General features: G+C 39.6%; 1 protein-coding gene across 1 annotated transcript; it reads left to right on the top strand.

Annotated features, from left to right (window-relative positions):
- Positions 1 to 342: 342 nt before the first annotated feature.
- Positions 343 to 16,758, top strand: cxcl12b (chemokine (C-X-C motif) ligand 12b (stromal cell-derived factor 1)). Its single transcript, XM_058070773.1, has 4 exons — positions 343 to 488; positions 3,616 to 3,733; positions 10,558 to 10,641; positions 13,983 to 16,758. Exons 1-4 carry the CDS (start codon positions 422 to 424, stop codon positions 14,023 to 14,025), a joined length of 312 nt encoding a protein of 103 aa, XP_057926756.1. The 5' UTR covers positions 343 to 421; the 3' UTR covers positions 14,026 to 16,758.
- The last annotated feature ends 224 nt before the right edge of the window (positions 16,759 to 16,982 follow it).

Below are 16,982 nucleotides of genomic sequence, written 5' to 3'. Positions count from 1 at the left end.
GAAGTGAAAGATGCTGTCCATTATTAAAAGGGGGACAGAGTGATATCAAACCAAATGACAATAGAAAGGGCAGCCATATTGAGCCATAGAAGTTGGAACAAAAGAGGGAAAAATATCCTCCAGACTTTCTCTTTTTTGACTCCCCGCCAACTCTTTTACAAGACAGGAAGTGTCTCCTGACTCGCTCCCTGCCTTCCTCTCACCTCATCTCCTCCCATGCTGGGACCCCCCTCCTCCTCTACCCTACCCCTTCTGAGAAAGTGGGACTCCCTCTTCTCCCCCCTCCAATCTCTCTCTCCCTCCCTCTCTCTCTCTCTCTCTCTCTCTCTTTCATGTGAGGATTTAACACAATGCAGCGCTGGCGGCCTTAGTTGAGTCCTGGACTGTAGCAGAGCGAGCAGCCTGAGCGTGCCCCCACACCATGGATGTCAAAGTGCTGCCACTCATGGTTCTGTTGGCCGTGATCACACATGGACCGGGAAACACGGGTGAGTCTTAAATGTCTATCTATAAATGTCGTGTTTTCATCATCAGCATCATCTCAGGACCTTTTCCAAACTGCAGTTTGCTTTAACTGTCTGAATGGTTTGGGTTTTTTTTATTGTACTCTAATTTTTGTTGTACTAAAAAAAAACATACAAAATTTGGGGGTTAGGATTAGGTCCCCCTAATTAATCTAATTAATTGTTACAAAATGATTACTTCAGGAGGCCGAGTGGTTAGCGCACAGACCTCACAGCTAGGAGACCAGGGTTCAATTCCACCCTCGGCCATCTCTGTGTGGAGTTTGCATGTTCTCCCCGTGCATGTGTGGGTTTTCTCCGGGTACTCCGGTTTCCAACCACATTCCAAAAACATGCTAGGTTAATTGGCTACTCCAAATTGTCCATAGGTATGAATGTGAGTGTGAATGGTTGTTTGTCTATTTTATGGGGGAACTGTTATTTGTGTCTGAAACATGCTTGCAACATGTTGATAGGTGAATGGCAATTCAATGGGTGGTTAAAAAAAAACATATGGATTAAAAACAATGACACAGATGTCTTAATCAATGAATTAATTAGTTAATTCATGAAGCAATCGGTGTATTGGTTGGCAAAGACCTTTGAGAAACCAACATCAGTTGACCCACTGACCTCACAAATGTTGTTCACGATGAATGTACACGGCAATATATGGTAGAAAGTCAGTACTTTGCCTTTCGCTTACTCATTATGAAGTATAAGACAACAATATTTCAAGAGGTGAGTGTGAATGGTTGTTTGTCTAGATGTGCCCTGTGATTGGCTGGCAGAAAATAAGCTAGATAAGATAAGCGGCAGAAAATGAAGTATTACCTTAGGTTTAAATGAAGTAATATGACAAGTGTAATATTTAAAATCAATTATTAGGTTTAAATGAAGTAATATGACAAGTGTAATATTTAAAATCAATTAAAAAGCATCTATCTCCTAATTTAGAATAACCCAAATTTGAAGTCACAGGCTTTTCACTCATGATAGAATTTTTCTGGGGCACAAATTGTCCCCCCGTATGTTCTTTACCAGGCGACAAGCCAAGCTCAGGCCGCGTTATGCAAAGCTTGTTGTTTCTGCCCCGCCAGGACCCCCTTGATCGCATATTAAAGACATGTGTGTATTTGGCTTCTTCTCTGTGCTTTCTTTTAATTAGTTTCTAATTAGGGATAAACAATGCGCTGGTGATAGCGGCGGATGCTCACTTGTGGCCCCGGCGCTGCGTACTGCATAATGATCCCCTGGTTTGCATGAGAATGGGCCCTGGAAGGGTGCGAGTTTTTTTTAGGCTGATATTTCTTGGGTTTGAGCCATTTGTGGTGGCACATTTGGTGTTGATTTATAAACATGTGTAAATAAGGAACACTTTGTTAACTGCATTGGGTACAATATGTTTATTTGTCAATTTATCTACATGGAAATAACATTGTCATTTTGCTCAAATATTAATTATTTGATAAGTATCAACATATTTTCCGACCATCTGTCAGCTATATTTTGGAATGTGCTTATTATACTTCCTTGTTTGATGGTATCAGACTGCATCTGCAGCGGTGCACGGGGGCCTCAGCGGCCTCCATGCTGGTGGCACAGGGGCCATTTGTAATCATTTTAAGAATGTACTTAGGGTGATTTCCACTGAGACCCCCGATGCTGAGTGAGCTGCAGAGGGCCCTTTTATGAAAAGAGGGCAACATTAGAAATTGAATGTTGAGGACCCTTTAGTGGAAGAGTGGTCAGGCTGAATGATTTCGGAGTGAAAAGCTAAAATTCTGCAAGTGTCCGTGTGTGTGTGTGTGCGTGTGAGAGAAAAAGTGGTCAAAAGGGGACTAATCTCTTTTTAATGAACATGTTGTCGTGAGCAATAGCAGGTAAACGCATATGTTCCCATGCTTTGGAAAGACACGTTACAGTAGATTAAACCTGCTTTTAGCAAATCCAGTGAAGGATGTAATGGGAATGATGTGATTCCTCACAGATGGAGGAAAAGAGACAAAAAATTCATGATTGCATTTTATCTTCAGCACAACAGCATCTCGTCAAATTGTCCTTCAGCATTGAATTTGATTGACACATAAATCATTATGGTATAATAAAGTATAATAAATCATTATTATACCGCTTTTTCCTCACGAGGGTCGCGGGGGTGCTGGAGCCTATCCCAGCTGTCTTCAGGCGAGAGGCGGGGTACACTCTGGACTGGTCGCCAGCCAATCACAGGGCACATATAGACAAACAACCATTCATACCTATGGACAATTTGGAGTCGCTAATTAACCTAGCATGTTTTTGGAATGTGAGAGGAAACCGGAGTAAAACCGGGGAAAACCCACACATGCACGGGGAGAACATGCAAACTCCACACAGAGATGGCCGAGGGTGGGGAAAGACAAAATAAGTAGCCAAAAAGTTACCACTTCCACACAAAATAGGAGGAGAACTCATTCATTAATTTTCTACCGCTTTTCCTCATGAGGGTCGCGGGGGTGCTGGAGCCTATCCCAGCTGTCTTCGGGCGAGAGGCGGGGTACACCCCGGACTGGTCGCCAGCCAATCACAGGGCACATATGGACAAACAACCATTCACACTCACATTCATACCTATGGACAATTTGGAGTCGCCAATTAACCTAGCATGTTTTTGGAATGTGGGAGGAAACCGGAGTAAAACCGGGGAAAACCCATGCATGCATTGGGAGAACATGCAAACTCCACACAGAGATGGCCGAGGGTGGAGAAAGACAAAATAAGTAGCCAAAAAGTTACCACTTCCACACAAAATAGGAGGAGAACTCATTCATTAATTTTCTACCGCTTTTCCTCACGAGGGTCGCAGGGGGTGCTGGAGCCTATCCCAGCTGTCTTCGGTGGAGAGGCGGGGTACACCCTGGACTGGTCGCCAGCCAATCACAGGGCACATATAGACAAACAACCATTCACACTCACATTCATACCTATGGACAATCTGGAGTCGCCAATTAACCTAGCATGTTTTTGGAATGTGGGAGGAACCCGGAGTAAAACCGGGGAAAACCCACGCATGCACGGGTAATTATAATATAGTACCTTAAATATGATATTCCTTTTTGTTTTTCTTTAGCAAAGCCCATCAGTCTGGTGGAGAGATGCTGGTGTCGTTCTACTCTCAACACAGTTCCTCAGCGCTCCATCAAAGAGCTGAAGTTCCTGCACACCCCCAACTGCCCCTTCCAAGTCATGTGAGTACAAGACCAGACGATTAGGTCCTTAAATAAATGAAAGCTCATTTTGTCTGATGTGAGTCTTTCATGCAGATAACGGACTTCCCTTTTGTTAATCATATTGAAATGATTTCAAGGTTGCCAGGTGGATCCTCCAGTGAGCTATAGTTTGGGAATATTTCCTTGTTAAGAGCAGCTAGGCAACAACAAAAACAAAACAGCTTTTATTCTTTTCTTTGATTTGATTTTCATGCGTGAACATAAAATAGTTGGCTTTGCTTTTAAAACGTGAAGTAAGTGTCCAGCAACTCAAGCGGAATATATAAATTCCAATACATAAATCCCAGGGTGGCCATTGGTGCAACATTTTTTTTACTATGTGGATTTAGCTCATTTGATCATGCTGTGTTTTATGTAGGCTTTACACGTATGTAAATGGTTTTGGTTTTTTTTTAGTAATACTTGTAAGAGAATTTCCATCGACAGATTACTGTCTCTGCTGCAGAATGCTTTGCAAAGAGAACCCTTTAGTTTCCATATAATTGACACATGAATGATTGACTAGCAGTTATAAGCAGTTACATTTCATACTGCATATTTTCATACCTGCATGCTTCTGTGGCTGCCATAAGTCTAGCGCCCAACTGCCTTCCTTTCCTGTACAATATTATAATTATAGACCTATTAAATCAGTGGTCTCAAACATGCGGCCAAATGTGACCCGCAGGACACTAGTTTGAGGCCCCCGCCTTGATATGAAAGTTTAATGTTAGTGCGGCCCGCGCAAGTTTGATATGGATGCTGTATGGTATCATGTACCCAGAAAAAATTATTACGTTTGATTAATGTTCATGTTAAAGGTTAAATAACTGTTAATAGTTATCCTCCCTATCCGTGTGGAAGTGGTAAGCTTTTGGCTATTTAAGTTTAAAGGAAATAACTTGAAGGCTACCGTTTAGGTCGCTAGCTCTCTAGTTTGCGAGTTAGCATGTGTCTCAAGACCCTGCAGTTGCGCAATATGTTGTAAATAAAAAGAGTATAAATGTGACTATAGTCGTGTTTTGTCATGTCTACAGGGCTCTAATAATGCTTTGTTCATTTTAATCTGAAAAAAATAGATATTTGAGAACAGTGAAACTTTTTCGACCGATTATTATTTTTTTTACATTTACATTTTGAAAATTACATTACATTATTTGTTACATTTTGGTCTATTTTCCCCATTTTTTTTTTTGTTTGCTTTATTTTATTTCTACAATGTGCTGTAGCCCAATTAAAAAAAACTACCCATGGTCCGCAAATGCTATATTTACTTATTCATCCACGCAGATAGACAAACATTTAACACTCACAATTTGGAGTCACCTCACTCAAGTAAATATAGTTCTTCTCCAGTTTTAGAGATATACTCTTACAGAAAGAAAACAGACTAGGTAGTATTATTGCCATGCTGTGTATACATGTTATACTATGCATAGAGTTATGGTGATGATTAGGAATATTAACGTGGCGTTGAAATGACATGCATGATGTTAATGTTAACTAAAAATGAGACCCAAGTTGTTCTGAAAGAGAGGAAATAAAGTGGTGACGGTCTTATTTTGAGGGGGGCTATTTATGTTCTGCAAAGGAAGCAATGATTAAAGGTCAAAGTGATTACTTTTGTGTTTCTGCTGACCCCATGTGTCGCTTATCTACTGTTGTTTTTTTTTTTTTTATTTGCCGCCTCCTACGAAGACTGAGCATAACGCCACTGGCCTGGAACACATTAACTCAAAAGCCTCATTCATTTGTTTGCTATGGAAAATAGGGTGGCAGAAGCCTCACAGCCAAAAGGCAAAAAAGGCTGCCAAATGAGGAGGGGGTGACTTGTGAGCATTAGAAGCGTGAGTGACTATAGCAAAAAAAAAAGGTCACAGAGGACAGCGAGAGCTCGGACCAGGCGTGGAAAAAGCGCCAGAGGAGTCAAGAAGTCATTGAGGCGGAGGAGGGAAATACAGCGTGCTGCTCTGATATCTCTATTGAGGCACATAAAAGCCCGCTGGTAACACTAGACTCTTCTCCTGCACCAGCCCAGCAGTGTCCCGCCGTGCACCCCTATATGACCCCCGCCCCCTCACACTTGCCAAGCCATCCCAGCATGCTGTTGGTATTAACTTGCTGTGAAATAATTACTACCTGCTGCTAGTGGAACTCCGGCCCTCAAATTCCAGTCAAGTGAATTTGAGGTGAAAGCTCAGAGTTGCTGGACAGACAAACATAATGACACATCAAAAAAACAGGATGGGGCTCCGCAGCAGATGCCCCCCCCCCCCCCCCCCCCCCAAAAAAAAAAGGGAGAGAAAGTAAACACATCCAGGTATGGAGGTGCTGATATGTTTCGTTTGAGGGATTGGAGATGCCATTTGCTCATGGGGTGGGGTGAAAGGGGGGGGGGGGGGGGGCTTAGCGGGGTGGGGGTGTTTCATTTGGGGAGTAGTGTGATGGAGATATGGAAGGCGGAAAAGTTGTTAACTCTCACACATGACCTTTTGCCACTGAGGTGTGAGACCCACATGTTGAGAGCCACCCCCCCACTCGGATCGGTACAAATCCTCTCCTAAATATTTGTCCCAGCTCCCCATCACTCACAAGAACACACACACACGTTATTGATCACAATAATGTTAATCATATAGTGAGAATACGCTAATATCCATGTTGCAGAAATGATTAATTAACATGCAAATCTTTATAATCTTTATGTTTTTTTTAGTTCAGATAATCATTCATTCATTTTCTACCACTTTTCCTCACAAGGGTCACGGGGGTGCTGGAGCCTATCCCAGCTGTCTTTGGGCGAAAGGTGGGGTACACCCTGGACTGGTCGCCAGCCAATCACAGGGCACATATAGACAAACAACCATTCACACTCACATTCATACCTATGGACAATTTGGAGTCAAATTAGCCTAGCATGTTTTTGGAATGTGGGAATGTGGGAGGAAAAGCCCACGCATGCACGGGGAGAACATGCAACATGCACACAGAGATGGCCGAGGGTGGAATTGAACCCTGGTCTCCTAGCTGTGAGGTCTGCGCGCTAACCACTAGTCCACCATGCCGCCCCCAGTTCAGATAATCAACTAACTCAATGCAATTACATTTTCTATGTCTAATATGAACAGATCACAAATTCACACAAATAAAATCACAAATTCTAATTAAATATACTATTAATAAAATACATAAATTTAAAAATTGCTTTAATGATCATACAGACCATAAATTTACCTTTTTATTTATTTTTTTTAAAAAAAATCTACTTCTGAACTTTTTTTTTTTTCTTTCCCCCAAAAATGTGTCCAAATACAGGTCTCTTAGACAAAATGGCGTACTGTTTAAAATGCCTCTAATTGTCTATCCGGTAATCATTTAGCTCAATCACAGTTAATTGGGCCACAAGTCAGATGAAAAGGACTCACCAAATACAAAGTTAACATCAAACCTTTGCACACAGATGTTGTCGAGTCTGCGCAATATCACACAAACATGCAGGAGATTACCGCCAAAAACATGTAATGTGACACATATCAGGAAGTTTTTGGTCTGAATTGCACTAATCGGAGTAGTCAAACGATAATCATGCAGATGTCATTTTTTGTATTTCGATCATCGTGAATAGGTTTGTACCGTCCCAGAAATTGTACTATTTGGACAATTTCCAGGAAAAAAAAATGTTTAAAAACTGTTATAAGGCATTTTTGAAGGGATTTTTCGTAGCGAGGCTGAAGAGACGGCAAACTCGAGGCTGTGCAGACTAGCTGCTATACATGTTATCACTTGCGGTTAACTTCATTTTACACTTACATGTGATAGTGAATGTTAAAAATGAGAAACATTATTGCCCTCCCCATCAGTCAATAAAGTTATGAGAAAATTTTATATTTAGTTATGTTTGCTGTTGGGCGGCAAGGCGGTCGAGTGGTTAGCGCGCAGACCTCACAGCTAGGAGGACCAGGGTTCGATTCCACCCTCGGCCATCTCTGTGTGGAGTTTGCATGTTCTCCCCGTGCATGCGTGGGTTTTCTCCGGGTACTCCGGTTTCCTCCCACATTCCAAAAACATGCTAGGTTAATTAGCGACTCCAAATTGTCCATAGGTATGAATGTGAGTGTGAATGGTTGTTTGTCTATATGTGCCCTGTGATTGGCTGGCGACCAGTCCAGGGTGTACCCCGCCTCTCGCCCGAAGACAGCTGGGATAGGCTCCAGCACCCCCGCGATCCTCGTGAGGAAAAGCGGTAGAAAATTAATGAGTTCTCCTCCTATTTTGTGTGGAAGTGGTAACTTTTTGGCTACTTATTTTGTCTTTCCCCACCCTCGGCCATCTCTGTGTGGCGTTTGCATGTTCTCCCCGTGCATGCGTGGGTTTTCTCCGGGTACTCCGGTTTCCTCCCACATTCCAAAAACATGCTAGGTTAATTGGCGACTCCAAATTGTCCATAGGTATGAATGGGAGTGTGAATGGTTGTTTGTCTATATGTGCCCTGTGATTGGCTGGCCACCAGTCCAGGGTGTACACCCCGTCTCTCGCCCAAAAAGACAGTTGGGATAGGCTCCAGCACCCCCCGCGACCCTCGTGAGGAAAAAGCGGTAGAAAATGAATTGATAAATGAATATAAACCGTAAACATTATTTTTCCAGGTCCTGATTGCTTTTTTATGAGAATGAATGGATGAATGAATGTTTGCTGTCAACTAGTGATAACGTGTTATAAACATCTACTTCTATTATATCTGAAAGGTTGTTCTCAGCTACTCTAAATATGTTTTCCATTCATAATATAGATAATTTTAATGAAAATCTCACCCAAAAAAAAAAACCCCACGTGTAACACACAGTAGACCGCGAACAGGCGTCTCTCACATCACAGCTGTTCTCCAGTGGAAACACAAGAGTGTTAATTTCCCTCAGCTGGCTGAAGGTTGACAGCCTGTCATGCTCAGTCAGCCTCCACATCTGCAGCTCAGATGTGTTGGAGGACATGCTGAGATGTTTAGGACTTCTTAGCTCAGGTGCTTCTGGACGCTGCTTTCAGGGACTGCAGCACGGTGAACAATTATTTTGGTTCTCTTGATGGAATTCAGAAAGGTTGAATTTGTTTTAAGAAGTCTGCTCAGATGAAATATTGCTTCCATATGCATTATACCAAAATGATTTATTAACTACTGATAAGCTAAATATGCTCAGAACCAGCACATAATCCTTTAAGTGTTTTGACAACAGAAGGTTATCAACTTTACCTTTTATCACCTCCCCATATCATACTTCTAACGACAATCATGAATGTTGCTTGTGTTGCGTTCAAGTGAAAGTTTAGAATTTCCACACAGACAAACGTATATAGTACATTTTTGACATTTATGTATGTTGATCTTTGCATCACTGGATCTCAGTGATCCCGTTCTTGCAGTTGATCTTGCCAAAGAAGCTTTTAAAATGTTTCTCTGTTGGTTTCAAAGCATCTTTATAGGCATGAAGCAGATTTATATACGACGGTCAAAAGACATTCTGGAGAGTAACGGCTTCACTGTTCCATGAGATTACGCAATTATGTAGAAACTACAGTAACAAACAAGTGTTTCTTTATGTTAGTTAGCATGCTACTTCCTGGTTCATAAGATAAGATTAGATAAGCCTTTATTAACCCGGGAACTTCCAGGTTGCAGTAAAAGTATGAGCAGTAACAAGCAAGTAACATAAATCAAGATATTACATACACTATTTAAAGCTGTGTATATGTTGATTAAGCCACAGGTTTATTGCACGGTTTATTGCACAGTTTCATGTTGAATGGTGTTGTAACACAAAAGGATACCATTTCTTATTCTATGATGGAGGGACTCAAACGCGCCATGTTGACTTTAAGAGCTGAAAACAGAAGATAACATCCTCCAATAAAAAGGAAAGTACTATATTAGTGTTTGGGAATCTGTTTGGTTGCTTGCAGGTTATACCCACTTCGTACCTGCCTATTGTCTACTGCCAAAGATGCTGTGACTGAAATGTTGAAATTAGATAATAAATAAATTTTAAAAATGCCTAAATTGCTTAATTCCAGTATTCACTTGCAGGTCACTTCTTGGTTCCTGCTGGTAAAAAAAATATATTCTCTAATAAATCGTGCTGTTTTTGTGGTTAGAAAAAGTCAAAAATATATTATTAGTCAAAAAAATATTATTAGTCAAAATATATACATATTAAAGTACACATTTACATACATATTTCAGTATAAAAATGGCTAAACAAACTAAAATACCAATATAAAGCATTCAGAAGATGCATTCAAATACACTGAATGACATGCTGTATTATACACTATTCACTACGTATCAGTAATGTTATTGTGATGTTCGGTGACAGACGGAAATGCCGGACTTAATCACCAAAACAACAGTTTTTATTGCAATTGGAATTATCTCACAACAGCCACATCCATCCATCCATCCATCCATTTCCTATGCCATTTATCCTAACTCTCGCAAGGGTATGCTGGAGCCTATCCCAGCTGTCTTTGAGCGAGAGGCGGGGTACACCCTGGACTGGTCGCCAGCCAATCACAGGGCACATATAGACAAACAACCATTCACATTCATACCTATGGACAATTTGGAGTGACATGCATGTTTTTGCGGGTTAATATGATGCTCTGAAATACATTTTGCACTTGCAATTGAACATATTTTTGTTTACAAAGATGACATGCCTATGTTTTGAGGTTATTTATCACAAATTAGCATGCTTTTAGTTCTATAAAAGTGCACCCAAATGTTTAAATTCTCCCTTTTTTTCCTCCCACAGTGCCAAGCTGAAGAGCAACAGGGAAGTGTGCATCAACCCGGAAACCAAGTGGCTACAGGGGTACTTAAAGAACGCCATTAACAAGTAAGAAGACTTCTCTTTTGTTCTGCTGGAGCATCCCTGACAAATACAGGCATGAATAATTGGAATTTAGATCCTGTAGAGTACAAATAAACCACTGTCTGGCTGGTAATTGTGTAATTGCTCAGTGAAAAGCGTCGACTTGGTTGATGTAAGGAGCTGAGTTATCATCTGTGAAATGATTTGCATGAAGTTAAGGAAAGTGATAAATCTGCCTGCGGTGCGACTGCTTCCTCCTTTCTCATAACCTTCTGCCTGAGAATCACAGGCGTCATCGCGGTGTTTATCATCATCAGTTCACTCACCGCACTTAAGCACAGAAATATGTCCACTGCTTTTTTTTTTTTTTTTTAAAGGCATTCCCCCACATAATTATCACCACTAATTGCACATTAACAGCAGAGTTGCTACAGCCGCAGGGCAACACTTGGGGAGGAAAGTGTAAAAAGTCGAACAACAGCAGAAGCACATTCAGATTTTAACAAGCGATGTTGTTAAAATGTACAAATTCCTCGTAAACAAAAATGTGTCTGCTCGTGATTATTGCCAGGCTGCATGCCTGCTTCTTCTAACATAGTAAACACTTAAAGTCACAAACAATAAAGTCCGTCACATGGATTTTCCAGTTATTGTTTACACTGTTTGTTTTGAACAATGTAGCACAAACAAACTAAAGCAGTAATGGGTACTATTCATTCATTCATTTATTCATTTTCTACCGCTTTTTCCTCATGAGGGTCGCGGGGGGAGCTAGAGCCTATCCCAGCTGTCTTTGCGCGGGAGGTGGGGTACACCCTGGACTGGTCGCCAGCCAATCACAGGACACATATAGACAAACAACCATTCACACTCACATTCATACCTATGGACAATTTGGAGTCGCCAATTAACCTAGCATGTTTTTGGAATGTGGGAGGAAACCGGAATACCCGGAGAAAACCCACGCATGCACGGGGAGAACATGCAAACTCCACACAGAGATGGCCGAGGGTGGAATTGAACCCTGGTCTCCTAGCTGTGAGGTCTGCGTGCTAACCACTCAAACGCCGTGCCGCCCTAATAGGTACTAATTGTACCTTAAAATAACACATTATTATCATGATGATTCACTGGCTTGTGATATGATGAATTGTGCCTGGAACGTTACCATGGCAACAAGGATCAGTTACTTTAGTGGTCTATAACGTTGACGGGCCAGCCAGGACACCTTTCCTGTTTTGTTAGCTCCTCCATCCAACCCTGTCTTCTGCATCTGTCTCTCTCACTCTCTCACCAACTACCCTCATGTCCTCCTTCACTACATCCATAAACCTCCTCTTTGGTCTTCCTCTACGCCTCCTACCTGGCAGCTCTAAACGCAGCATCCTTCTACCAATATATTCACTATCTCTCCTCTGGACATGTCCCAACCATCTCAGTCTGGCCTCTCTGACTTTATCTCCAAGGCCTCTAACATGTAATGTCCCTCTGATGTACTCCTTCCTGATCCTATCCATCCTGGTCACTCCCAATGAGAACCTCAGCATCCTCACCTCTGCTACCTCCAGTTCTGCTTCCTGTCTTTTCTACAGTGTATTATCCCGCACACTAAAATGATCCTATCCATCCTGGTCACTCCCAATGAGAACCTCCGCATCCTCACCTCTGCTACCTCCAGTTCTGCTCCCTGTCTGTATTATCCCGCACACTAAAATAATCAGACTAATGCTATTTAATGCTATTCTGCCGTAGTAGTATATACATTTTTGCATATTTATATATGATTTTTATTTGACAGTTTATTTTTACACTAACAATACATACGTTGTCGCCTGCTTGCTTGGACAAAGACAAGGAACAGTACCAAGACACTACTGATTTAAATTCAAAGAACAATTTATTAATTGAGGAAATATATGTTGTTTTGGTTCGGCAACAGCACAAAGTCTTACAAGATATTAGAAATCCTAGTTCCTTCCTGCTGCTGCCCACTATAAATGCCTCAACGTGGGACCCTACATGTTTTGAATCACACACTGGGTCTGACTACCAAGCATAACATTTCACATCACTGTGTGTCCGATGAGGAGCCGCTCCACTTTGAACTTTGTGGTTCAGTATGGGAACAGACCTAAGTTTATTAGTGTACTTCATGTGTGATGGTGATACAAGTCATGTGTGAATCATTTCTACCTCCACCTGGTAGCGTGAATGGATGCTATTACAACAGTGTTGTTTCAGCTATGAAAGGTGGACTCAAACGTGAAATGTGAAGTGAAGCCTCACAGACTCAAAGTGAGCATGTGGGAAATGTTGCTCTTACAAGAATGAAAGATGTAGATTCAAATCTGAAACCTTTGTTCTTGTAGGAAGTGAGCATGACTGCTCTTTGTCACCATCACCCTTTGACATGTGGAAAATACCTCCACTGTATGTTGCATGTAAAAAAAAACATTGTACACATCATAAACATCAATCAATGCTAATTTAAAGCAGAACAACATTAAAATAAGATCTGCAAACACATCTACCATACAAAGTTGTCCGGACAAAAATTAATATCTGATACAATTAGTAGAAATATGTATTTTATATATTAATTTTAATATTAGCAATCCTTGTCTCTCACCACATTCAGCTGGGATAGGCTCCAGCATATCCACAACCCTAACGAGGACACGCTGTATAGAAAATGGATGGATTTTAATATTAGTATTTATGTGAGGAAAAAGCGGTAGAAAATGAATGAATGAATGAATGAATGTTATTATATAAATATCAACCTATAAAATAATTTTAATTACCTAAATTATAAATTGAAATTAAATTAATAATTTAAATTAACAATTATTTGATTTCTTTTAAATTAAGTAATTCTTATTTAAATAAGAATGGTATCTTATTTAAATAAATATAATAAAATAAATAGACAGCCTCCAATAATGTATCTATTCTAAACCTAAAAAAGGGTTTCAAACAGAGTGGGGAGGAAGAACAAAGTAAGAAGCCAAAAATGTACCACTTCCACAAGGAATGGGAGGAGACCTTTTTTTCCACTCTATCATGTCAGACATGCCACAGCTGACTCCTTACAGAGTGAGGCTAATCTATAATCTCAATAATGTAATATTAGTGACACCGACTGAGCAGAATACTACATATAACTTGTATTTCAATATTTATGAAACCACAAAACAGCCATCATCTATTAATGAATACATTTTTGAATGAACGCAATAGAGTGGGGGAGCAATGTCGGAGGGATGACTGTGCGGTGTTTCATTATTCCAATGCCACTTTCAAAGAAACATGGCGTCCACAAGCCATCATATGACCATCTATTGTGTTTCTAAATGTGTGTGCAGGGTGAAGAAGTCCAGAAGACGTAACAACAAGAAGAAGAACTAAGTCTGTGGGGATGTTCTCTTATCAGGACAAGCAAGCATCCTCAGGTCCAAACCCGTGTACCTCCAACCACTGCTATGGATGTATGTAAACACGCTGTATGTTACCCCGTACACTTCTGTGGACCGCTTGCACAACCAGCACTTCACCGCCAATCTCCGGACACCCACTGACTCGTGCCCCACATCCTCCATGGTAGCACCAAGTGCAATTAAAGCCTGTGATAATGGACACGTGATGATGTGTATTGTATCTTAGTGAACGCTGGATGATTGTGCGTGTGTGTAGTGTGTAATGCAGGGGTGGGCAAACTACGGCCCGGGGGTCTCATGCGGCCGCCAAGTGTTTCAATATGGCCCGCCTGTTTTTTTCCAAAGTATTTCATTTGAACTCAACATACCTGCCATCGTGGCTTGGGCCAACTTTTTGATGGTTGAGGTAGCTGCTTTATCAATTTCGTTATTTGATGTGGTCTGTTGTTTACAAAATGCTCCTGGAAAAAGTAACACAAGCACAAAAATAAAAATAAAAATAATGACAATAATAATAAGAAGAAGAATGTTGTTAATAATAATAATATTACTATTATTATATTCATATTGTTGTTAATAATATTAATATAATAGTCATAATATTATTATTGTTATTATTATTAACAATAATAATAATAATATAATTATAATAACATTACTATAACTAATAATAACAAATCTAATATAATAATATATATATATAAAATAGTAATAATAAAGACAATAATAATAACAAAAATAATAATACATTTAATTTCCAACACACTTTACATCAAATAAATGATTTCAAAGTGCACATATAGCAGATTGCATGACACTTTTACATGTAAAATATGCGTAAAAATAGGACTGTTGCATGTAAAATACTATATAGTCTGCCCCCCCCTCCCCCCTGTCAATTTTGTTAAATCAATGCGGCCCGCGAGTCAAAAAGTTTGCCCACCCCTGGTGTAATGTGTGTGAGTGTGTATAACATCTCACGTTAGATACCCCTTTGTGGCAGGTCACAACTACACACCTCCCTCAGTGTCTTAAATAAGCAAATATCTGCTGCAGGATGAAACTTATATGACATATATATAGTATGTATATGTATTTCTGGCTTATATACATTATGTGAAAGTGCAAGTATCTAGCAAACAAGCGACAAGCAATGATCATGTGGTGCTAAATAATAACTATCAAGGAGTCACAGGCATTTCAAACTATAAATATCAATGTGTTCATATTCAATAACTCATATCATTTAAGGCTCATTCATTGCTAATATGGATGATGAAGAAAATGCCATACTGTAAGTGGAGTATCAGCGTATGTATTGTTTGTTCATGCAGCTTTTTACCGATCGAACGTATCGCTATAGAGACCAAATATTTATATTTCAGTGTGTATAACAAGATGAAACCTCAGTAATACAATTTAAAATTCCAAAACTGGTTTGAGTTTTTACAGTTTTTACACAGTAGCAGAAACGGACTTGAGCATTGTTAAAAAAAAAAAGGGAATGTTCATACGACAAAAAGAAGGTTTGGATGATGTTTTTATACATAGAAATATATATTTTTGAGCCACTTTATTATCAAACATGTTTTGTAAATGTTACTGTTTTATTTTTATATTGTGAATAGCTTTTTTTTTTTTAATGCAACATACTTTACAGTCACGACTAAATGAAGGTATCATAAAATTCCAGGAAGCAGTATTAAGCTACTGCTATTTTTTTTTAATAATTTCCAATCATTGAATATAAAACAATATGCAACATAGTAATTTGTTTCATAATGTTGTTGCTAAAAGCCAAGCCGATTAAATTCTGTCCTCCTATTCTTTCTGTTCTCTGTATTCATTCATTGGTGTCTATTTGATGATATCTTATTTGAGGATAAAAATGACTATTATTGTGTAATAATTGGAAACATAATTCATCCCAGCTCCACTGAACACTCCACTGGCTTTTTTTTATACTTTTGCCTAATACTTTTTTTTAAATTTAATGTCAGTAAAGCCACTGAGCCAAAGTGGAACAAAAACTGCGGTTTTAGATCCAAGCCAACAACATGTGCTTTCAATTAGGACACTCCTAACACCCCGCAAGACTTGCTTCACCTCCAAAACCATATTGTCCCCTTTTTTTTCCGTGAAATGTTACGGAAGTGCTGGTTGTGGTCTTGGTTAACGTCTTTGTTTTGTTTGACAATTGGCAGCCTGTGTGCCAGCAGGTGATAATCCTATTGAGTCGCAGCCAATACTGTTATGAATCTTTCATTTGAAGCCATATTCATATTCTTCAACATCGTGCCGAGTATACAAAAACAAATGCAGAGTGATTATTATTAATCAACACAGAAAAATCAATCATAAAAATTCCATCTTCTACTAAGACTAGTAGAAAAAAATGTGAGCACAGGACTCTATAAATGACTAATACTACTAAAATATTTACTAACACTGTATTCAATATGTGTCAGGTCTTATAATGCATGCTTGTGTATTTTATATTGCATATATTTTTAATCCACAGCCATTTAACAAATGAATGTAACAATGTAACAAAGAAGGGGGGTGAATGGTGTATTTGGACCCCAAGAATGTGAAACATTTTATTCTAATATACATTATATACAATATAGTAGCCTTTGGAATTTGTATGTAAACCAAGACCTATTTTAGCTATGATACTACAAGCCTTTTTCAATAAAGTCACATGAAATTAAACCAGATAAATTGTTTTTTTTAGTCATTATTTCAGGCTGACTGATGTCAACATAAGTGGTTGTCGACATAACCAAAAATCAATCACTGCTTACACATTTCATTGTAATTTTCACCAGATATTATTAAGGATTTTTTTTTTCCCCCGTGGCTACAGTAGCCGAGAAGTAAAACAAATTACAATTACATCACCCGGAAGAGGAATGTACCAAATCT

Source organism: Doryrhamphus excisus, chromosome 1 (assembly GCF_030265055.1).
Source record: "Doryrhamphus excisus isolate RoL2022-K1 chromosome 1, RoL_Dexc_1.0, whole genome shotgun sequence".
Lineage (NCBI taxonomy): Eukaryota > Metazoa > Chordata > Actinopteri > Syngnathiformes > Syngnathidae > Doryrhamphus > Doryrhamphus excisus.
The sequence above is the reverse complement of the archived record's forward strand: the minus strand, read 5'-3'. Positions and strand labels throughout refer to the sequence as shown.

Excerpts from the sequence above, each read along its gene's own strand:
- cxcl12b (XM_058070773.1), top strand. The coding sequence starts at position 422 with ATGGATGTCAAAGTGCTGCCACTCATGGTTCTGTTGGCCGTGATCACA. Across the intron at positions 489-3,615 it reads ACATGGACCGGGAAACACGG|CAAAGCCCATCAGTCTGGTG; the intron begins GTGAGTCTTAAA and ends GTTTTTCTTTAG. Across the intron at positions 10,642-13,982 it reads TTAAAGAACGCCATTAACAA|GGTGAAGAAGTCCAGAAGAC; the intron begins GTAAGAAGACTT and ends ATGTGTGTGCAG.